The sequence below is a fragment of the Heteronotia binoei genome, chromosome 13, assembly GCF_032191835.1.
Source record: "Heteronotia binoei isolate CCM8104 ecotype False Entrance Well chromosome 13, APGP_CSIRO_Hbin_v1, whole genome shotgun sequence".
Classification (NCBI taxonomy): domain Eukaryota; kingdom Metazoa; phylum Chordata; class Lepidosauria; order Squamata; family Gekkonidae; genus Heteronotia; species Heteronotia binoei.
This window is the reverse complement of record NC_083235.1, coordinates 45,942,866-45,966,760: the sequence shown is the minus strand read 5'-3', so window position 1 is coordinate 45,966,760 and position 23,895 is coordinate 45,942,866. Positions and strand designations below refer to the sequence as shown.

General features: G+C 43.5%; 1 protein-coding gene across 1 annotated transcript in view; it reads right to left on the bottom strand.

Moving 5' to 3' along the window:
- TIMELESS (timeless circadian regulator) overlaps window positions 1–23,895 on the bottom strand; it is a 40,183-nt gene that overhangs the window by 15,288 nt on the left and 1,000 nt on the right. The window contains exons 2-19 of the mRNA XM_060252564.1: window positions 23,275–23,428; window positions 22,147–22,261; window positions 21,732–21,794; window positions 21,172–21,273; window positions 20,310–20,465; window positions 19,162–19,295; window positions 18,208–18,295; window positions 17,589–17,768; window positions 16,269–16,486; window positions 16,015–16,118; window positions 15,183–15,352; window positions 14,284–14,412; window positions 12,529–12,680; window positions 9,507–9,604; window positions 3,417–3,534; window positions 2,903–3,104; window positions 722–873; window positions 39–124 (exon numbers count right to left, since the gene is read on the bottom strand). Of these exons, the coding sequence (XP_060108547.1) occupies window positions 39–124; window positions 722–873; window positions 2,903–3,104; window positions 3,417–3,534; window positions 9,507–9,604; window positions 12,529–12,680; window positions 14,284–14,412; window positions 15,183–15,352; window positions 16,015–16,118; window positions 16,269–16,486; window positions 17,589–17,768; window positions 18,208–18,295; window positions 19,162–19,295; window positions 20,310–20,465; window positions 21,172–21,273; window positions 21,732–21,794; window positions 22,147–22,261; window positions 23,275–23,428 (2,421 nt within the window). The remainder of the gene's footprint in view (window positions 1–38; window positions 125–721; window positions 874–2,902; window positions 3,105–3,416; window positions 3,535–9,506; window positions 9,605–12,528; window positions 12,681–14,283; window positions 14,413–15,182; window positions 15,353–16,014; window positions 16,119–16,268; window positions 16,487–17,588; window positions 17,769–18,207; window positions 18,296–19,161; window positions 19,296–20,309; window positions 20,466–21,171; window positions 21,274–21,731; window positions 21,795–22,146; window positions 22,262–23,274; window positions 23,429–23,895) is intronic.

Here is a 23,895-nt window from a genome sequence, read left to right as displayed (position 1 = left end):
CCTGCCTAGCTCTGCCTCTTCAGAATTTGAGTTGATACCTTCTACTTCCTTGTACTTGTAGTAGAGTTCCCGCAGCTCCTCCTCCTCAGCCTCAGTCCACTGGCATGCCTTACGAGAGTTTGAGCTGTTTGTGGCCAGAAAGACAATAATGAGAAAGGTTTCTTGACAGTGTGCCAAAGGGTAACATGCAGGCTCTTCCCTGACCCAGTTCAGTCTTGTTTGGGCATCTGTGTATGACCGCAAGTTGGAGTGCCCACCTATTCCTAGGACATTGTTTTGGAGTGAAATGAACAACTGAAGGAAGAGACCAATAATATCTCCAACTTGCTGTTTCTCCATTGTGCGTATGTATGAATCTCCCACAGAGATACAATCCTAATTGACTTTTTCTTTTTGGCTAAGCAGACAAACTAAACAGTGCTAAATGTGACAAAGAAATGTCCAAAATTCAATGCATGCTGCCATTTGAAGGTAACTAAGTAAATCCCAGAACAATTTGTTAATGTCCTCAAACTCCCATTTAGGTGGCTGTCAAAATTCACTGTCGTACCCCTGACTTTTCTGACATTCACAAAATTCAAATGTGAATGTCTATTTTTGCCATATTTTGGACATTCGTTGTAGTACCAATGGCAACTTTTGAGAAAGAATCTGCTACAGGATAAAAAGCTACTATTGGGTAGGAATTCTTTGGTTACTGACTAGGTTCCTCTAAACTCACCCTTCTCCTTCCTGTGATGTCCCATAGCCCTCAGTCATCTCCCGTACCACAGCTGAACTTTTCCAGAACAAGAGTTCTACATAGGCCTTCTTGTTGTTGGATGCCAGTGCAAAAAATCTGCCCACAATGTATTTGGCAAAGGTCACCAGTTCCTAAGAATGTAGGGAGACAGAAAATCTATTTTAAAAAATTACTATTTTTTTAAATCTCAAGATTCAACAGCTCATGATCTAAGAATATCTCATGGGGTGGAGGGAGAGGACAGAGAAGTATATGCTCGCAGTAAAGCAGTCTGAGATCCCATTTTAAGCCTTTTATGCTAATTACACACAGAGCAATCTGCTGACTGAGGATTTTCAAGGACCTTGTGATTCAAACAGCACAATATACAGTGCACTGCTGTGGTGGATTCTGCATTCTTTTCAACATCTTCCCAATAAGGAGGGGGGAATGGAAAAGGTCTTCCAGATGCTTCTGAAAGTATCCGCTTTAAATAAGACCTTGTTATCTAGTAGAAAATATGATGGCCTCCATGACATTGCATTACCATCTCTTCCTTTTTTCAGGCCTGAAGAAATATAAGGGCAGCTATTTATTATTATGTAACAAACCCAGGATCTGCATTCACTGAATGCTGGAAAGATCATCAAAAGCACCCTTACAGCAGCAGTGCAAAACATTAGTGTCATATTGCAGGAAAAAGATGAAGCTGAGAGTAGGATCTTGAGGAAGTCACAAGAGGCAGAGGGGAAATCTGAACTGGATACTTCCAGTTTGAATTTCTCTTAGCCAGTACGTTCACCTAGACCCCAGTTACATCACCATCACGGCAGTCTTTCTGTATTCAAAAACACACTTTATCGTGGCCCATTAGTATTGTGGAGTCTGTATTAATTTCATTGTACTACTGATGATCATTAAATCTACTCACAGTGTTCAAAAGATGCAAGCTACAAAGAAACTAAGTAACTGAAATCCAACATTCAGTCAGTTCCTCTAATTCTTAAGGAATTCTAAAATGGACCACCTTGCAGTGAAGGGCTATCTTGTAGATACAGCAAAAGAGTTAGCAGGGCTTTTTCTATTCTCAAATAAAATCAAAGACAGCAAGAATGAAATAAATGAGTAAGCAGTCAAAACCACAGGCTGTGTGACGGCACCTTTGAAGGAGAGACAGAAAATCAGAAAAAAAGTGATATGAGACAAAGAGCTGCTTTATAGATGAGTCAGACCATTCAGCCATCCAATCCAGTGATTTCTCCAATGAGCAGTGGCTCTCTAAGATCTCAGGGAAGGGGCAGGGTTCAGTGATGCACTCAATGTATTCAATGTATTTTTCTCAATGTATTTTTTTTCTCAGTGTATCAGTGATGCACTTATGTGTTCTGTGCATTGAAAATTCAATTAATGGCATCACTAGATAAAAGAGGCACTTGGGTAACAAGAATGGAGAAAGATCATTCTTTGCTGACAGCCAGAGGAACTGTTGCTAGCTAGTATACACAATATTAAGTTAGGTGAACTAATGGCCTAACTTGGTATAAGGCACCTTCATATGTTCATGTTGTACATAGGCTTGGGTCACTTGGCAGAAAGTACTGAGACAGGTGCGTCTACCCTCTCCTTGCTTATTTTTGACCCTGGGAGTTTATTCTTAAAGTTGGAAGACCAGCATAGATTAACTGCCACATGGGTTAGGACTTGGAAGAGGGCCTCCTTCTCCCTCTTGCATGAATAGTTTAATCTCCTTTTCCCTCCTCATTGTAACCTCCTGACCTGCACAGTTATTATTACATGGGAACGCTCCAGTTCCTGGGAAGAAAACCTTCCTGGGGTTGGCAATGGCTGTGGGAGGAGACAGGGAACAACCATGAGGACTGGGATCTGCACACAGCCCTCAGAAAGTCCTTGCCTTGGCTCCAAACCATAATGAAAGGGTGATGCATTTGCAAGGCCAGGAAAGTTGTTTTGGCTACATTTGCTTTATTTTTCTATTGTGATACGTAATGGATTGTGTTTTTGAAGAAAGTGTCAGTGACTGTGAGTGACAGGATGAGACAGAATGTAAGTTTTTTAAAAATGCAGGCATCCCACCATGGCTACTGGATATCCTTTCAACTGGAGTTTCCAATTACACATGAAAACAGACTCAGACTTTCATACCTCTAACAGGGCCCTCACCTTGTAAGCCCCAGAAGCAGGATCACTGAGGAGCCTGTTGAAGAGGCAGAAGATGGAAAGTTGGAACAGCAGAGCCTCCATCTTGAGATCATAAGCAATGCGGTGCAGCATCTTCACCACACAGTGGTTGGTGTGAGCGCTGTTTTGCTGGTAGTTCTTGAAGAGAAGGACGTAAGCCTTGACCACATTAGCGGTAGCAAACCTGCACTCAAGGATACATGCATGAGACATGCTTAGTGTTAAGAAAGTCATAAAATCAGGACTGCAGTTCATGAAAATACACAATGGCATTTGGCACAAGATTCAACTTCCTAAGAAATCTCAGATTTTATTTTATTTCTGTTAAGTTTCTAGCACTTATGTTGGCAATGACAACAACAACAGATTGGTGAAAGGACATACCATAGTGACTGGTGTAAGAATGCAAAATAAGGATTTCTTTTTGACATTTTAAAACTTAAGCACACCAGACGAAAGAGAATAAAAATATGTATACACCTCAAAACCTGCATACCGTTTCACATAGTCCAGGAAGCTGAACTCCTTCTCTGATACTCGTACAGCTGCCAGCTCTTCCTCAGCAATCTCTTCTTCTTCAGCTGCCTCTTCAGGTTCATCTGGTGCAGCTTGCCCTGTGTACATCAGAAGAGATGTAGAATGTTTAAATAATATTGCATCTATTACTGCCTTTCAAAAGATACTATGTCCTCACAACTCAACCTTTTTTGACCCTGTGGGCACCTCAGGAATTCTGACGCAGTGTGGTGGGTGCAGGCACAGAATGGCTGCTGCAGAGTCAGCCACAAAATGGATGCCAGAGTGTACCTTCAATCACAGTGAAGATCCTTATGCTGTTTATTTATTTATTTATTTATTTATTAATTTCATTTATATCCCGCCCTCCCCCACCTTGGCAGGCTCAGGGCGGCTAACAACAATCCATAAAAACACACCATAATAAATAAAACATTAGAATTACATTATAGAACAATAAAACATTAAAACATTAAATTAAAAACCAGTCTAGTAGATACAATTATACTGCGGTATAGATCTTTGGACCGCATTGGCGGATCTTTAATTACCATTTTTCCTTAGCAGTCCGAATATGCTGATTTAAAAAGGATGGTCTTGCAGGCCCTGCGGAACTGTTCAAGGCTCCGCAGGGCCCGCACCTCCTCGGGGAGTCGGTTCCATAGGGTAGGGGCCGCGATCGAAAAGGCCCGTATTCTGGTGCTCTGATATTTAACTTCCTTCGGCCCAGGGATAGTCATTAAGTTTTTCCCCGTTGACCTCAGTGCTCTCTGGGGTTCATATGGGGAAAGACGGTCCCTCAGGTAGGCAGGTCCTCGGCCATATAAGGCTTTAAAGGTAACGACCAACACTTTGTACTGGACCCGGTATATAATCGGCAGCCAGTGCAGTTCACGTAGTCCCGGCCATATATGCTCCCGTTTCGGGAGTCCCAACAACAGCCTGGCCGCCGCGTTCTGCACTAGCTGCAATTTCCGGGTCCGGCACAGAGGTAGCCCCAAGTAGAGGGCGTTACAGTAGTCTAGTCTTGAGGTGACCGTTGCGTGGATTACTGTTGCGAGGTCCCGGCGCTCAAGGAAAGGGGCCAACTGCCTTGCCCGCCTCAGATGGAAGAATGCTGACTTGGCAGTGGCTGCTATCTGGGCCTCCATCGATAATGAAGGCTCCAGTAAAACACCCAGACTCTTTACCTGGCGCGCTGCTTTCAATGGCGCACCATCGAAGGCCGGGAGAGCTATTTCCCTTCCCAGAGCGCCGCGACCCACGCATAGGACCTCTGTCTTCGCTGGGTTCAACTTCAGCCCACTCAGCCTGAGCCATGTCGCTACAGCCTGTAATGCCCGGTCGAGATTCCCTGGAGCGGGGTCGGGCCAGCCATCCATTAGTAGATAGAGCTGGGTGTCATCTGCATATTGATGACAACCCAGCCCAAACCGCCGGGCAATCTGGGCAAGGGGGCGCATATAGATGTTAAACAGCATCGGGGAGAGAACTGCTCCCTGGGGCACCCCACAATCCAGTGTGCGCCTCCGGGACCGCTCGCTCCCGATAGCCACCCTCTGTCCCCGACCTAGGAGAAAGGAGGAAAGCCATTGCAAGGCCAACCCCTCGACCCCAATGTCGGCGAGGCGGCGCGTCAGTAGCCGATGGTCGACTGTATCAAATGCAGCCGACAGATCTAACAACATCAGTACCGCAACGCCGCCCCGATCCAGTTGCCGTTGGAGGTCATCCACTAAGGCGACCAGCACCGTCTCCGTCCCATGGCCCGGCCGGAAACCAGACTGACATGGGTCTAAGACAGAAGCGTCATCCAGAAACCCCTGTAGCTGCAACGCCACGGCCCTCTCAATAATTTTACCTAAGAACGGTAAATTGGACACCGGCCGGTAGTTCGCCAATTCGGCCGGGTCTGCTGTAGCTTTTTTCAGGAGAGGGCGGACCAAAGCCTCTTTCAGAGGTGTTGGAAAATGCCCCTCTAAAAGGGATCTATTTATGATGTCCCGTAAAGGGCATCTAAGCTCCCCTTGGCAAGATTTAATCAGCCAGGAGGGGCAAGGGTCCAGATCACATGTTGTCGGGCGAGCAGCAGAGAGGATTCTGTCGACTTCCTCCAGGCTGAGTGGGTCGAAGTGGTCCAGCACTAAACCTGAAGACAGGCACGGAGCCTCAATTTCACTCACTGTATCTAATGTGGTAGGCAGGTCTTGGCGGAGCAGCGAGATTTTATCTGCAAAGTATTTCGCAAATGCCTCACAGCCTATTCCTAATTCTCTAACATTTGGTTTGCCTTGTGGCAACGTTGTAAGATCCCCAATTATTCTAAATAATTGTGCTGGGCGCGAGTTTGCAGATGCAATCTTGGTTGCAAAGTAATCTTTCTTTGCAGCCTTGACTGCCACCTCATAAGACTTCATAAACGTTCTATAGGATGTTCTCGTTGCTTCGTCCCGAGTATGCCTCCACTGCCTCTCTAGTCGTCTGAGCCCTTGTTTCAGCTGGCGTAACTCCAAGGTATACCATGGAGCCAGCTTCGTGCGAGGGCGCAGAGGGCGCCGGGGTGCAATTTCGTCGATAGCCCTGGACAGCTGGCCCTGCCAGATTTCCACCAGGTCATCGAGGGAATTGCCAGTGGGCCAGGGATCCCTTAGGGCCGTTTGGAACCGTTCCGGGTCCATCAAGCCCCGAGGGCGAGCCAAAATAGGCTCTCCGCCCATACAGGGTTGGGGCGGCATCCCCACACGGGCCTTAAGGGCTAGGTGATCCGACCATGGTACCGCTTCTCCGGCGATATCGTTCACCAAAATCCCGGCTGCAAAGATCAGGTCTAATGTATGCCCGGCCTGATGCGTGGGAGTCGTGACAAATTGAGAGAGTCCCAGTGTCGCCATGGACGACACTAGGTCCATCGCCTGAGTGGAGGCCGTGTCGTCGGCATGGACGTTGAAGTCACCCAGGACCATAAGCCTCAGGTACTCCAACGCCCAGCCCGCCACTGCCTCCAATAGTGATGGTAAGGCGTTAGCTGGTGCGTTGGGCGGACGGTACACCAGCCAAACCGCCAACCCCTCTCCAACATCCCATGCCAGACCGGTGCATTCAATCCCATCAATCTTTGGATCCGGGAGAGCCCGAAAGGAGTAATCCTCCCGTATGAGTAGTGCTACCCCTCCCCCCCGCCCGCTCATCCGTGATTGGTGAAAGACCGAGTATCCCGGGGGGGGACATCTGGGAGAGGGCTACTGTCTCCCCGTCCCTCACCCAGGTCTCGGTCACGCAAGCCAGGTCCATGTTCTGCCGTAGCAGAAACTCCCTAAGGGTTGCGGTCTTATTATTTATGGACCTGGCATTACATAACACCAATGACAGAGGCGAGCATTTCCTCTTGGTCCCACTACCTGCTACCATTGGGATGGGAAGTAGACTGGAAGGTGGCCGAGCACCATTTCGTCTCTGTCTCCTTCCCTTATATTTTTGTCTATTCCCACCGTCATATCTTCCCCTCCCCAGGAGCACTGGAATCCCCTGGCCAAACATCTGCACCAAACCAAAATGAACCCAAGATAAACCGACCGGTGTCACTCCCCCGATTTGTTTGCACCTGCCGTTTCAATTTACCCTCCTCACCACAACCCCTCCGGTTCCCGGCTAATAGACCCACTACTTATGTCTTAAATTAATTAATTTAGTTAGCCCTCCCAATCCATCTTACAACCAATTAGTTTAAATTCATATAAATTCATTAATTCCTAAACTTATTAATAAATAATCCCTCCCACCCCCCATCCTAATTAATAAGTTAAGGAAAAAAAAATTTTTTTTTATATATATATATATATATATATATATATATCTAAATATTAAGTCAATCGCTAATTGATTGGTAAAATAATCAATAATTAATTAACAATAATAAAATTGGTTCTATTAGTGAGATAGCTGTTGTGGCAACTGCTGCTAAAGCAATTTTTTTAAAAAAAAATCTGCACAGCCAATCAGAAGATCTGCTGGGCAAAAGCCCCACCTGGCCCACCCACATTCTAAAGAACCTGACAAGCACCAGGAAAAGTGCTGGAGCACACCATGGCACCCAAAGGCACCATAGAGGGGATCCCTGTGCTAGGGCGACACAGTAGTCTTGGCTGAGTTGAAGGAAGCACTTTAGTATTTTCCAAAAGCGGGGAAAGATATAGTGATACTATTAGGTTTAATACATTCTTTACTGCTACCCAGCACCAAGACAGACCATTTAATTAATTAATTTATAATTTAGATTTATATACTGCCCTTCTCTGAGTTCACAGAGTTCAGAGTGGTTATCAAAAGAAGACTATACAAATTAAAATCCAAAAAAGTTAAAATAGCTACAACAACATGAGAGGATGCCAAATCAAATTTACTATTTGCATATCCTGACAGAAGCATGTAAACAGTGCTGAGCTGGCCCCATCAATGTTCAATTACAAAACATGACCAAAGTCTTTTTTTAAAACAGCTTGAGCGTATTTTAGAAGCAATGTAACTAATAGAAATGAATTAAATATCTGTGAGTCACCCAGCCATCTTTATAAACTGAGAGTCAGCTACCATTCTGACCCCTCTCTTCACCCATGCAAACTGATTCAGTACCAATATTATGGTTATTTAAGATGTTTAGAAAGCCACCTCAAAAGCAGCTTATAAACAAGACATTTAAGAGCATGCACAATGAGAATGAAGAGACAATGAAATGAAGAGCACACACAAGAAAAATGAAAACAGTAGCATTTGAACACACACAACCTCCAAGTCAACAAAGCAGCACTAAGAGACACTCAGCCCCCAGCCCCAAATGTGAGCTGAAATAAAAAACTCTTGCAGCCTTTCTTAATCGTGGGTAGGGAGGAAGGAACATCCTTGACTCTCCAGAGCAGGGGTTCCCAATGTCATCACCCACCTATATCTTTTCTGGTGCCCGCCAAACATTTTTAGGAAGTGGTGGAGACAGGTAGGGCTTCTGCCCAGCAAAGCTTCTGATTGTCTGTGCAGATTTTTTAAAAATGTTGCTTTGGCAGCAGCTGCCACCACGGAACAAGGATCTGCACTGTGTTACCAAAGTTAAGCTACGGCAATCATTTTGTGGCTGGGCTCTGCGGCAGCCATTTTGTTACTGCACCCACCATGCCATGTCAGAATTCCAAATATGCCACAAGCTCAAAAATGTTGGGGACCTCTGCTCCAGAGGATGATTATTCCATGACGATGGGACTACTATTGTAAAGGCACTGCTTCTGGTGCTAGGCGCTCTGATCTCACACACTAATAAATAAATTAAATAAGGGTAAATAAAAGCAGGGCCTGATCTGCCAAACATAACCAGTGTGGGTGCCAAGATTAACTCCAAAGTATGCAAGTCCCAGATCTTGAAAAGCTTTAAAGCTCAAATCTGGCCTTCTAAAACTGGATCTGATTGCCCACCTACAGTCAGTCTTCCACATTTCTCCTTTCCAAGATGTCAGGGAATGCTGTGTGTTTTGGATGAGAGGAAGCTAAGAACCAGGAGTCTACACCTTGCTACAACTGCACTTCACAGAGTCCGTAACTTGCTAAAAAAATGAAGCTTTTGTAATGGGTCAACTATGCAAATGTACCAATGTTTTTGCAAGGGAAAGGTAGATTGTGCAGGAAAGCCAATGGAGGCAATCCAAAGACCATCTTGCCATGAGGCAGTACTGTTCATATACACAAAGATCAGCAGCACAATTTCTTTATTTCCATTTACACCCCACTTTTATCCACAATGGAGACCCTAAGTAACTTGCAACAGTCTCCCAGCTTCACAACAATCCTGTGAGGTAGGTTAGGCAGAATGTGTGTGACTGGTCTAAGGCCATCCGGCGAGCTTCCACAGCAGAAAAGAGATTCAAACCTAGGCCTCCCAGATCCTAGTCTGACACTCTTACCACTTTACTGTGCTGGCTCTCATAGCACAGTGCTAGAGAATAGCAGATCGATACCTAGGAGACCCTAGCAACTATGTGACTCCCTATCCCTGCTCCACTCTATCCATATATGGAGTGTGGTTACTTACGAGGGAGGTTGGCAAAGAAGACACGTTTCAGCAGTTCAACTTCTTCATCAGAAGCAAGACTGGAAGATCCAAAAACATCCCCTTCAGGCCACACCTCCCTTAGGGAACAGAACAGATATGGCAGGATTAGTTCATCACAGCAAGAAGAACAGGGTATTTCCTTCACCCCAGAAGCCAAGCACTGAAAAAGGGCAGATTATAAACAAAATATACATTATTTTTAGACAGCATAGTTTTGTGAAAATATGCAGTCCAGGAACTATTACCACCATGATGGCCCTAATGGAGGCAGAATGGCAGAATACACATTTTGGAAATAAATAAAAGAAACTATGTTATTCATAGACCAATAGACTTTCACTTTGAACTTCATTTTTAAAAATTCGATTATTTACCATTCTGGCTGACATCCTGAGGTATCAGTAAACTGTATGAGTCTGATGATCTTTTTTTAACTGGAAGTAATCATATCTGTCACTTGATAAGGTTTTTGGAATTCCTTCCAATAAACCTTAATGAATGTTTGAACAGAACAGTTGGAAAGCCATCTGTTTCCAATGCGTTCTCTACATCAAAGGTTTAGATGAGGGAGATACTGAAAAACCTTGACAAATCCATTTAAGTCATTCTGTGCTCTATTCCTCATTTATTTTCCTATACATACAGTCTAACAGTACTCTGAGAAGTTAGAACATTCATGAATACCGATAAGACCTCAGCAGCTGAACAAATGGCTAGAAGGTCTCCATTCAATAAACTAAAGCCAGAGGTTTCAAATACTTCAACCCAGGGGTCATTTTGTAGAAAAATAGGTGGCGGAGCTCATTAGCATAACTCATTAGCATATGCTGCCCCCCCCCAGCCAAAAGCAACCCAATGCAAGAAAGGAGAGCCTCAGGTGAGCAAGGCCTGATTACGCTGGCTAGAGATCCAGCCAGCCCAAGCAGGTCTCGCTTGCCCAGGGCTCTCCTAGACCACCCTCTCCAGTCAAAAGGCCAGCAAGCCACTTGCCACCCAAAATCACATAAGAAGTAGAGAAAGGGTGGCGCTTCTCTAGGGGTTAATGAGGGCTGCTGGAGGCATGGCAAAGCCCCTGGTGGCTGGCTGGCTGCCCGCTCTCCTAACAAATATACAGTAATTGAATCCCATTTGTCTCTGGACAAGAAACCAAACAGAAATATTTACAAATGGATAAGACATCACTATCAGTTCTGGAACAGTACCCATCCCAGTCAAGAGTCAATGAGTTGGATCCCATGGTCTGTGGATTCAAAGACTGAAGGATCAGTCACACATTCCCTTTTCCCCACTAGTCCTTTCTAATGCTGAGAAAATTTGTTTACACAAGCATGGGAACTGTGGAGTCTAACAGCCATATGGGCTGGGTTTTGAAAAGGAGATAAAATTGGCCTATCTTCCATCTTCCGGAAAGGGAAAGTGGGACAGACCTGTGACCATCAGCACTTGACAGCAAAATCTGTCAAGAGACATTCTCTTGGCTTTTCAGAAACTCTGGTTCAGGCTTCTGGCCTAGCAAAAATCATAGAAGCTTCTCTCTCTGAGAACTTGAGGTTATGCTGGCTACAATTTCAGATGGGAGTCTCACAGGTGTGGATGAAGTAATAGGGCCTTGAGCTTCCAAGGCCAAGAGAGCCAGGAGGGAGTTTAGCCTATAAATTCCATCTTGTTAGTGTGAGAACCCTTGGATGGGACAAGGGGCTTACTTAATTGGGCCCTGCACAGTTGGGAACTACATGCCCTCATGCTAGCAACACACCTGATTGCCTGAGGGTAATCAGTTAGCAACACATCTAACCAACTAGAATTAGACCAACTAACATAGTTTAGCATAAAGGAAAATCTTTCATTCTAGCTTCTGCCTTTTGTCTGGATTACATCTGCCTTTGAGTCCTGATGGCTGGAACACCTGCTTTAGATTCTGAAACTCAATATGGACTCAGTTGGTTCTGGATTAGAGAACAAATGTTTGTAAAACAGCCTTAGGTTAGATATTTAGCTTTATTATTTTATCCCTGCTGTTCACTGCTCTTGTATATTCCTGCATGTTCTTTTAATCAACCTTATTATTGCCTCAGAAAATTCCCCCACACAAAGGTGAATTAATCTCACTATTGTCAATGGCAGAAAACTCCTAATTGTGCAAAACTGGAACACAGTCAAAATTCTTACATTAACTCAATGGTTCTCCAAGGTGTGGGATATTAATGTAACAGATAAGTTAGCCACACAGATAATGCAAACTGAAGACCCTATTAAGCAAGAAAACTTTATAGAGAAATAGTTCCCTTTTTTAATTATTACATACAATCTAATGACATAGTACTGTAAGTTACCACCAAAAATACTGATTTTGTTTGTATTAATTTCAAAAAGAGTAAAATGTGCATATTTTCTTGGATATATTTTTGTATAGTTATGTTTGTATTTTTCTTAGAAAATAATGAAATTTATTTTTTTAAAAACACCATATTAATTATATTTTATGGTGTTCATGGGCCTAGGGGCTTCAGTCTGAACCCAGTATTTCAGCCCTATTGGCTATACCTACCAGAGTAATTGGGCTGGGAGGGAACTCATCTTACAAACATCCCACCTTGCAGGGTTGACTTCTTGTTTAGACTCTGGAGGGCTGGAGACTGAGTCCCTTGATCTCTGGCTGGTGGTTTAGTAAGTGGTAGCATGTTATCATGGGGTTGTGAGGACTTCAGCACTTCGTGGTTTTGTTCCTGACCAACTAACTTTTGACAGAATCCAGCCCACCTTCTAGACTGTGCTGGGACAAGGGATTTCCACCAAGAGGGGGCAGGGAGAAGAGTTGTCTTCTCAGTTGTTATATTGTCTTTACCCAGGAAGCAGGGATTATTGCAGCCCACTGACGCTCGGGCTTAGCTCACAATCCTTATTAGAACTGAATTTTGGACATCAATAGCAAAGTAAGGCCAATGGACTTTCAACCTCTGAGTTATAACAGCAATGGCACACCTTCAAACTGCTTTCTTACCTAGCTGAATGCAAGAGGGACAGCGCTTCAGGAGCTTGGCCAGCCAGTAGGCTATCCTGGATTCGTACCATGGCATCAGCTCGCTGTTCCTCCAGTGGAACTTCTGATGCTGCATCGAAGGGGACCACATCCTCTGGAAGAGGCTCAAAACCCTGGTGGAGGAAAAGATGCTTCATGAATTCTGAAGGATGAAGATGCTTCAAGAAATTTCAGAAGGATGAAATGCTGATTCACGCAAGCATTTTTCTACTCCATCCCCAGTCTACAATGATGTTTCCAGTTACCCAAGATGATATCACAAGTGTTCACCCAGCCATAAGAACATTTACTATTTTTAGACTTTAATAACTTTTAAAGTTAAAAGAAAAGAGTAACAGAGTCAACAAAAGCAGCATTGAAATAAAAAATCAGAGTACAGACAGTCAAGCAGAAAAAACAATAAGAATCGATCATATGGATAAAAGCAGGGGTCTTCTTAATAAGAACATTTCAACTAGTGTTGCAGGTATGTTCACCCCAAATTTATGAAGTATTCTGAAAGAGGGTTCCCTTGAAATTTCAACAATTTACATGGGTGGTTCAATGTTTAAAGAGAGTCAAACTGATACAGGAAAGAGGGGAGCAGAAAGAAGAAAAATGCCTATTATAAAAGGAACCTAATGGAAGTACTCTCAAGCTAAAATGCTGTATGAACATTGAACATAAGAGAAGCTATGTTGGATCAAGCCAAAGGCCCATCCAGTCCAACACACTGTGTTACAAAGTGGTCAAAACCCAAGTGCCATCAGGAGGTCTATCAGCAGATCCAGAACTCCAGGAGCCCTCCCTCTGTTGCCCCCCCAAGCACCAAGAATACAGAGCATCTCTGCCCCAGACTCAACTGTTCCATCCGTACCTCATAGCTAATAGCCATTGATGGACCTCTACTCCATATGTTTATCCAATCCCTTCAAGAAGCTGTCTATGCTTGTAGCCACCACCACTTCTTGCAGCAGTGGATTCCATGTGTTAATCACTCTTTGGGTGAAGAAGTATTTCCTTTACCTGTTTTAAGCCTACTGCTCATTAATTTAATCAAGTGCTCTTGAGTTCTTGTATTGTGAGAAAGGGAGAAAAGTACTTCTTTCTCTACCTTCTCTATTCCAACACTGTAACTGCCAACTAGAGAAATGAAGACTTTGGGAAGAGGACAAAGAAAACTAGGAGACATGAGTGCTCCATTTATCAACAATCTCAGAACAGTCACCATCCTAGGAATCTCACCATTCAGTAATACTATCAAACTAAAATTGAACTGTCTTGCAGCAGTTTGCAAAAACGCTCCATTTTGCTATTGTGGACTTATTTAAGGCTATACACAGAAGACGACTAAGATTCTAAAAGAAAAAGAACAACTCTATTGTCCGTACAATATGCACACATGACATTTCTAAGATCAAAACACAAACACAAAAGATTTGTGTTTGTGCAAAGTTAGCCTCATCAGTCATTCATTTAATCATATTACTGACTTCTGTCTGAAAGTACTCTTTGTGAGGGAAACAATCACCACTCTAAGAGATTAATTTTATTTTGCTTTGAGTAGCTTCACTTCTGGAAAAGGTCTGCATGACTGAAGAGCCTGCATGTGTCAAAACAAAACAACTCCTGACAGCTGCTAAAACAGGCACTTCTGGATTCTGTTTCTACCCTTCCGGAAGTCTTGGCTCTTGCATCAAGTCTAATCTCTCCCTATCATTTTCATTACCATCCTACCTCTATGCATTTACTGAGATTCTCAGCCAGCTTTGGCCACATTTCGTCCAACTCCTCAGGAGTTTTGGGCTGCGAGTTTGATGTGGCAGCGGAAGCCTGGGGCTTCTTTCTCTTCTTGATCTTCTTGCTCTGCAGCAAAACAATAATTTTATATTTAGACACAGCTTGTCAGAGAAACAGAACATTGGCAGAAGTGTAGATCCCCCAAAATGCTTTATCAAAAAATAATGTCCTCCAAATAGGTGAAATAAGAGAAACCAGGAACATCCGAGTAAAGGTTCCAAAGATGCCCAGGCTCAGATGGAGCCCCCAAATCTGTTATGCAAAGAAAGACCTGATATCTTTATCAGAAGTTGTTTTCACTGCTGCTGTCACTTCTAAGTGTGTTACATAAATGGAGATGTGTTGCTTAACTGAGGAACACCAAAGTGGAAAGACAAGTTATAAAATGCGAGCCACAGATATGAATCGATACATCTTTCAGAAGAGTGCAAGACCTCTGGTTTAGAAAACTTTTACAAGAACTCAAGCCATTTTCACTATTCGTGCAGGTTTGACTATTTGAACAGATTCCAATTGTTTATTTTGCCTCTTTTTGTATTTCAGTTTTTTGTCATTACAGGCTCTTAACAGCCATGCCAGCATATGAGATATACATTATAGTAATATCAAAGATGAATTTGTGAACTAGCCTAGGGTGTGAGGAGAGCACAATTTCGCCAGTCCAAACCTTGGTTCTCAAGTCTTTGAATGCAGCCACTGTATTGAGTGCAGCCTATTGGCATGATATTGGCCACTGTAGCAAGACGTTGCCTAAGAGAATGAACTAGGACTAGGGTGTTTCCTAAGAGACATTTGCCCACCAAAATGGAAAGGACATAGAACGGGCTCCAAAATACCTGGACCATTACATTGTTCTTCCCTTTGCAAAATTTCTCCAGCATCTTCAAGAACAGATGAGTAGTCTCCACTAGGTCTTTAAGGAATGACCTGGGCTGCTTTCTCTCATCAAACTTACGGAAGAGGGTGAGGAAAATCTCACGATACTCCATCACATAGAAAACGTTATCTTGGGGGTGGAGAGAGGAGAGAATTTATGATTAACTCTATCCAAACACAGAGTAATCCAGGTCTGAAAAGGACAGAAGAAAGAATGGTGAGGGGGTTCCTCAGCAACTTCCAATCTGTAAGATTGCCTCCTCCCATCCTGTCCAGCCCACTACTTAAGACCTTCCTACCAGTCCCTGTTCTCTCTCCCCCTGGCTATAGAGGGAAAGGGGGTGGAAACTAGACACAAGGCTTCAAATGGTGGCAACTTGCCTTTGGAACGCCCAGATCCTTGAGGTTTATCTCCTCATTGTTCTTTGGATGCCAAACCAAAACTATTATTTTTGTTCAGGCTTTTCACTGAGAGGTTCAGCTGTTTCTATGGTCTGCTTCTAGCCCATTTTAAGAATATAAGTTTAGGCTGCTGAATGATTTTCTGCTGTTTTTTTACATCTATAGTTAGTTTTGTAAAAAAAATTGTTCTATTGTAATTTCTTGTGTTATTATTTTAAGATTTTATTGTATTGCTTTTACTCTGGAGGTGGCATTTACATTTTCTGAATGAAACAAGTAAATACAGTAGCAGCAAGAAGAGTTCTTTTCTAGTCCTTTGTCCATCTGCTCATTGCCTGCACTGTAAAGTACATTTTGTGTGTATTTGTTTATAACTTTAAAAAGCCTCACTCTTCAGGATGTGGCTGCTACTGCGCACAGCTTCTTCTTGTGAATGGTCCATTTCATGCACAGTCATCAACAACTCCTGGTAGGCCTTCAGAGCCAGATGCATCCTGGGAGACGAGAAAAGGAAGGACATGAAGCAAAAAGTTTATCTGGCTTTGTACAGAGAAGTGACAGGACAGGCCTTATTCAAAGCAAGAACAGCAACAGGTAACCCATTAAGTCCGTTCTGAAGAGCAACAAAATCTATACTCCTTCACCTTCTAGACCAAGATGTAGCCTCCTTCTTATTCATAAGCATCATTTCATAGTAATTGGTCAGATTCTGCTCAATGAAGTGAAAAGTCCGGGTGCTCACAGTCTCCGAAACCAGCTGAGGATGGAAAGAGGACGCTCGGTTGAAGGCCATGAAAAAAGCCTTGGCCCACAGGTAGTAGGTTTCATCATTCTGCTGGGCCTTCTCTCTGATGAGGTAGTCCTGGGAAAGAAAAGAGAGAAAGAGAATATATTGAACGAGAGCAGCTGATTCTACAGCCTTCTTCTCTTTAGGGTTCTGCTACAGTCCTGAAAACTGCACACTAAAAAGTATTCAGATTCAGAACAGTTACAGCCTAATTATTATACCAAGGAGACAGCAATGATGCAAAGTTTATGTTTCCTTTGCACAATTTATGTCATTTTGTGGAAGGAAATGTTTTTGAGGACTGGAAAAACAAAAAATAAAGTGTAGAGAGATCAGAGAATATCCTCAGTTCTGAGCCTACTTAAAGCTCAAAACAGTGGTCCCCAAACCCCACTAAGTATAAGTACTTAGCAATTTGTCAGTATATGACAAACATTAAGGAGCGGTAAAATTCAAGGAGGGACCGCAGCATTGCACAGGATACTGAATTTATTTATAACCATATACCCTCAAACACTCCAAGTTCCCCCTCTAACTTAAAAGATGTCACAAATAGCTAAGCTTTCCCAAAACCTAAACCTCATTCCACATTGAGGTTAGAAACAGCAAGATATCAAATCATTACTTCCTTCCAAGGAGCATCTGCAACTCTAAGTTTCAGGAGAAGGTTTTTAACAATCTCTTTCCCTTCCTTTTAGTCAGAATTATTGTTCTCCTGGGGACATCAAGGCCTTTGCCTTCTCAGACTGCTTCAACTGTGCAGTGACATGCAAGCTATAAACAAGGACTGGCCTTAAACTGCCTTAGAAGCAAATGATGGTCAGAAGAAGCCATGGTTCTTTCTGATCTAGGTGCCACAGTACAGAATGTTTTCCATGAATGTAGAAATGAAATCTGAGCACTGGAGTGGAGGAATAAGAAGACAGATTAAGGCATCACCTGACCACAATTTGCTCACAATGCCTGAGACATCCACAGCCAACAGAACTAACATAAAAGATGAAGTCTTTGCCAGGCCCAGCTCTAGCCAAGTGCTTATTAATGATCAGGAACAAATATCCAGAGGCATCCCAGCACATTCAAGTATCACCAGCAGTCCTCTCTTCCTCTAGATCAGTTGCTTTCAGGACACTCCACTTTTAGCAATCACCAAGCAGGATTTAGACCTTGCTCTCACCTTAACCTGATACATGAGACGGTTGTAGCAGTTCTCCAGGAAGTCTGTGCAGAACTCCTTGAGGAAAACTCGTACACTGAGGGCTGACCGGCGAGGGGTACTCTCATCATCACGGGCACGCTGCTGTCTCTTTGGCACTCGCCGCACTTCCTTCCCCAGATCATGGGAATAGTTCTTCACCTGACCGGGATGAAAAGACATAATAGGCAAGATATGAAAAATGACGCTGGATTGCTTGGTCCTCTGTTTGCCCTAGCACCCCCTCTCTTCCCTTGCCTAACTTAATTTAGTTTGTTTCAACAGATCTGGATGCAGGGAGAGTGAAGGAATCCAGGGAGGAGTGCAAAAGAAGGTGCAGAGCTTTTAAAACAGAGACACAAGTCTGGGATGCTGAGCTGAGGCAGAGTCCAGTGGTTGTCAGGGGAGGAAGCTGGCACTGAGAGAATGGAAACAGCAGCCCCTTATGAGCAGGAAGTATTTCTAAGGGTCTAGAAGCAGTCAGTTTAGGGCTGCCCCTAAAGAGGTGACACCAAAAGGGATTTTACCCTTTGGGCCACCAAAGAGCAACAATATCCTGGCCACCACAAGCCCTGTCCACAGTGAGCTTCAGGTGACTTACATTATGTAGTCCCTTGTGCAAGACAACATCTCTGTCTCCAATAGACTTCAAGCCCTGAATGATGTAGCAGCCACCAAACCGAGAGTGCCTAAAGAAGCAGAGACAGAATGAAATGAGTAGCAGTCGGAAAGGAAATACCCGTGAGGAGAAGAGCATCTCTGGAATGAAAGGCTGAAAGAGGTAACATAGAAATATCGTTAGGAAGCACTCATTTCCCCCTTTCAAATCAGAAATCTTTTTGTTAAAACTCCATTGTCCTTCTGAGCCCAGTCCTGATGGGGTTTTTTAGGTCCCTGGGGACGCAGTACAGTACCCTTTGGGCTGCCAGGGTTGTTTCGATCGGATGTGCACCTGAAGTCTCACACTTGGAACTTAATTCACCAGCAGGTACAGACCCAATTCAGATCAGGACACGACATACAGGGAGTGGAAGCTTAACCTCCCCCGCCTCCAACACTGTTCTCTCACCTTGAAAAGGCCCCAGAAATCCACTATGGGCTATATTAGTAAAACCTGCATGTACTGATTCTCCTACAGGACAAATGGGGATCCTCAAGGTCATTTCAGGTCAAGAACATGGAAAGAGTGAGAAGGCTTAAGCCCCCTCTCTTCCATCATCCTGATCTGAGTGGGGCCCATGTGTACCTAGGAATTAAGTTCTGAACACAGGACACATCTGATAGAAGCACATCTGGTGGCCACGAGGACGTTGTGATGTGTCCATTGCCCATGAACCTGCATACCATAATCTCAACCTGCATCACCTTTGCTGTTTCAGAACCAAATTACTCTGTAACAGGAAATAAATCTAATCCCAGATGTTTGTATTAAATCCAGGAACATGGATACTTTATTGAAAAGACACTTTACAAACAAATTGCACAGGTGAACCCATTGATGGGCCATGTTGGCAGGGGCAATTTAAAAATCCCCATCATGCCACACAAGCCTCACCTGCTGCTTCGTTGGAGTATGCGGCCCTTCCTCTCAGCCAGTTCCTTCTGTCTCAGGACTTCCAATTCTGCCATGTCTGTCCCACGTTCCTTGGCTGAGCGGGTCTGCCCTGTAGATGCCAGCTGCTCAGGTTTCTGTCGGGGACAAGAGTTTACAGTGCCTCATATTCTAGAAGTAGCTCAATGCAGCCCCCAGGAGCGCATCCCAGCAAGTCAGTGGTGTTCAACCTTTCCTGATCGGGGTCTCACTGCACTATAAACGTGACAGGAAATCATGTGACATCAGAGTTATGCAAGAGGAAGAGGTGGAGTCAGAATTATGACTTCACTGGTGCAAAGGCCTAAACCAAAGGAGTAGGAGTCAGGAGGACTGCACCGTACTGACAAACAAGCCAAGGGTCACAGCTACAGAGCAATCTTCTCCACCATGTGACCTTGCCTCACAGCCCTGCTGCTCCTTTCAGTCTGCTTGCAGACTGCATGGCACCTTCACTATCTATGCAGCAGGCCCTTCCAAACAGGACCCTCAAAATGGCGGCTCAATGGGTGAGTCTCAATCCTAAAGATGGTGTTGATCTACCTGAGTCTTGAGCCATATATTGAAGAGTATTAAATAGTAAATCAATGTCCCCACAGGAAAATCCAGTTGCAAGTGATCGCTATAGTACAGGGGTGGCCAAACTTGCTTAACATAAGAGCCACATAGAATAAACGTCAAATGTTTGAGAGCCGCAAGACATGAATGTCAAGTTTGAGAGCCACAAAGAAGGGGGGAAGGAAAAGCAAATAGATGGGGAAGAGAGAGGTGGAAAGAAAGCAACTTTAAAGCTGCCTGCTGGCTTGGAGAAGTGATTTAAAGAAACAAATGCCTTACCAAAGCTGGTGGTGAGGGCTTCAAGAGCAGCACAATATGTATGAAAGAGCCACATGCGGCTCCCAAGCCACAGTTTGGCCACTCCTGATATAGCACAGTGAGAGAGCAATACCCAATGCCAGGTTTGAATGCCAAAGATTTTGAGGATTTAGTTCCAATTCTCACCCAGGGACTGCAAGCAGCTCCCCCTTCTCTAACAGATACTACATTCTAGCAGATCCCTTTGCTACTCTTCTCAACTCAGTCTCTCAACCGCAACACCTTCATAGGCTTACCTGATCCCGGAACATAAGAGAGATGATCTCCAGCACATGCAGGCTCCACTGCTGCTCGCTTTGGGAGCTGGCCAAGAATTTGAGCAGGTCATCCATGCCGCTTATGTGCATTGCCCACAGCACACGGTCATGGATGCTGGCATCATCATCAATGTTCTACAGGAGAAAGCAGATGAGCCTTAAGCTCTCACATCAACATTTTTTTTCTCTCTTAAGTACTGATACCACAGTGGAAATGCCACGGCACTACAGTTGTTCAGGACAGGACATATTTTCTATTGTTGATAGGGCAACACAGAAAAGATCTATTGACCATCAGTATCTTGTGCTGACATACTACTAGATACAATGCAATAAAGCCTGAACACTACAAAAGTGTTAAAGAAAACCTAAGTATTCTTACTAGCAAAAATCTACAAGACAGTCACAAAGGGTTTTAAAAAAGGAACTGAGGGAATGGAAATAGAAGCAATATGAGAAACCTTGATGTTGAATTGGAAATGTTGATTTAATGGTTGAATTATATCATTTCTACACACAATTACACTCTACACGTAGAGTGGTAAAGCTGCAGTACTGCAGTCGGAGCCCTCTGCTCACAACCTGAGTTCGATCCCAGCGGAAGCTGGTTCAGGTAGCCGGCTCCAGGTTGACTCAGCCTTCCATCCTTCCAAGGTTAGTAAAATGAGTACCCAGCTTGTTGAGGGGAAAGTGTAGATGACTAGGGAAGGCAATGGCAAACCGTGAAAACGTTGTGAAAGCAACGTCACCCCAGAGTCGAAAACAACTGTGCTTGCACAGCAGATTACCTTTATCTTTTTATCAATCTAGTCACACAGATGACCAGCCTTCACATAAATACCTTCTCTTCATCAGGGTCAGCGGGGACATGCAGCACATTGCGCACCAAAAGCAGGATGCGCTCTATTAACAGGTTATCCTCTTCTTGACGCTGTTCCCAGTCCTGGGTGGTAGGAAGAATATAGTGGTAGGGATCATAATATAATTTGACATGGGGTGGGCAAAAAGAGTCAAGCTTTTGCTTCTCATCTGCTTCCACCCACAATCCTCCACCCTATTTCCCACTATTAGTGTCTTCTGCCAGCGGGTAAAGACTTTTGCTTTGTTTGGCATACCCACAATTACAGTTATTGGCCCTCTTCCTTGATTCTTATGTTGAATGTCTTTGTGTTCTACTGAGTTACTTTATAATTTTAAAAACTGTGTTTAGTTGTTGAAATGTTTTCATGTTTGCCGCATTGGTGATCCTTGTCAGGTGGAAAGTTGGCTTCAGAAAATGTTTTAAATAAACGCAGCCCTGCCCCATGTCTCTGTCCCAGCTGGTCAGAGCCCTCGGCTCCAACTCCTTTCTGGTTCCCTGCTTGGATGCAGATCCTAGTAGCAAATAAGCATGGCCCTCACCAGTTGCAGCAGATCATAGAGCTTCTCACTCAGTACTCCAAAGACCTTCTCACTAGCAAATGCCTACAAAGAGGGAGAAATCATATTAGGGTCACAAGGAAGGTAGCACAGGCTGTCAGTACAGAAAAATCACAAACCATATCTTTCCATCTTAGTCTGCCCTACTTAGGCCTCGCCCTCCCCAGCTCTCCAAGATCCTCACATCAACCCTTGACCTTGCAAGTCTAATGGTCTCCTGCTCTGTTTGTTTTCAGTTTGGATGTGGGAAAACATTGCTACTGAGACACTGTTGCTGAAAGTGCCTGTCACGCTTCCACAAGTACACGAAGCTCCACCGTTCAAATATGATGCACTTCCGATTTCTTTGACCTCAGAATGGACTGCAGCAAGGGAGGAAGCTGCACTAACCACTCACTTCTTTGTAGGCCTGCAGATAAGAGACTGTTTGCAGGAAGTGATGGCGGAAGTTGGCGTCTTGGGGGAGTTTGCCAAAGCAAACTAGAGCCGGCTGGGTTAGATTCACCATCAGCCTAGGAGAAAAACAGAAGCTCAGTTAGTTTCAACTAAATCCATTTTATTAGAACCAAGTGACAGTTTTAAAGCATTCTATTAGATGGCTTGTCCTATTGAAGGATGAGAACTGTGGGGAGGAGCATAAAAATGTGCACGGGCTAGTTGAAATATAACTAACTTCAGTGCATCAATCATCATTACAGGAAAGAAAAAAGAACTTTGTCTAGGTATCAAGAATTAAATATAAGAACATAACTATCTTGAATCAAAGCATTACAAAAGGTTAGTAAAGGAGACAAATGAAAACCTTGGGGGCATTTATTTAACATATGGATTTCTTTCAATATTTAATAAAAAGGGAAATTTTTCAAAATTGTACTTTTTTTGTTTTAATTGATTAAATACACTACTAAAAACATAGAAGCATGATTGGGGAAGAGAACTATTTCTGGAGCTAATGAAATCCTGTACTCATAAATTTTCTAATTCAATACCTCTGGACAAGTCCGCCATATATATAGTAATGACCTTTTGATCCATACACTCTCCAACAAGACCTCACTTGGTTCATGTCCACCACTTTATCTGGTAACAAGTGCAGTTTACAAATTAATTTGTAGGTGCTTTCTATACTGCCCAATATGTAGGAGCAGAGGTTTACCATAGAACCATGGTTGCTGGGAGAATTAAATTAAAAAATTGCAGAATACTAAGGGAAAAAACATGTTATGAAAAGTACAATTGTTTTTTAGGCCATCCACATATTATTCTTTTCAGAGTCCTCTGATAAGAGGATATAGAAAATTGCCACCTGAAAATTATATCAAAATTTATGTATCGTAAGTCCATATATCATTACCTTCAATGTTTTTCGTAGTTAAGGCTTTGTATTGAAATAGGTTGTTGGCATGCTTTCCAATCAAAGAGCTATTTGGAAATATTGCATGTAATTAGACAACACAGTATATCTGCATTATGCTAAAATGATGATAAAAGTGGTATAAAAAAATACCACTTCTCTATCAGTTACCTGATAACAGTATCAAAGAGTTGTTTATCTTCAGGATACTGAATAATGATTGGCACCAGGTCATTTTGGAGAACCTGGGCTGCCCCCAGTTGCTGCCGGATATCCCGAGTCTCATCCTCATATCGCAAATAGCGGATCAAGTCTTTCACACTCTCTGGAGGTGTACAAGCCATATGGGAAGGAGAAGAGAGGAGAATTGGAAGCAAAGATGAACAGAATTCGCATCATGTAATATCTAACAAAAAAACCCTATTAACATATATGAAGGTCTCTAACAAGTAAAACTGGTCCATTCACCTTTCTGACTGGCAGTGGCTCCCCAGAGCTCAGGAAGAGAAAGATGTTTTCTAAAACCTGTCATCTGCAATCCTTTATCTGGAGATGCCAAGATATTGACCTCGGAACCTCTTGATGCAACATCTTGATATCAGATTTGTGTCCATTTATCCTTTGGCATAGGGATATTGGTTGTTTATATCATTACATATGCTAAACCCATCTTCCACTGTATTCTAAAGCATTCTTTTTTGTATTGGCAAACTGGAATGATATTTATAATGCTATATGTTAAAAAGTAAATTCAATGGGCAGAAACACCTCTGAGAAAAAGATGTTCTCAGT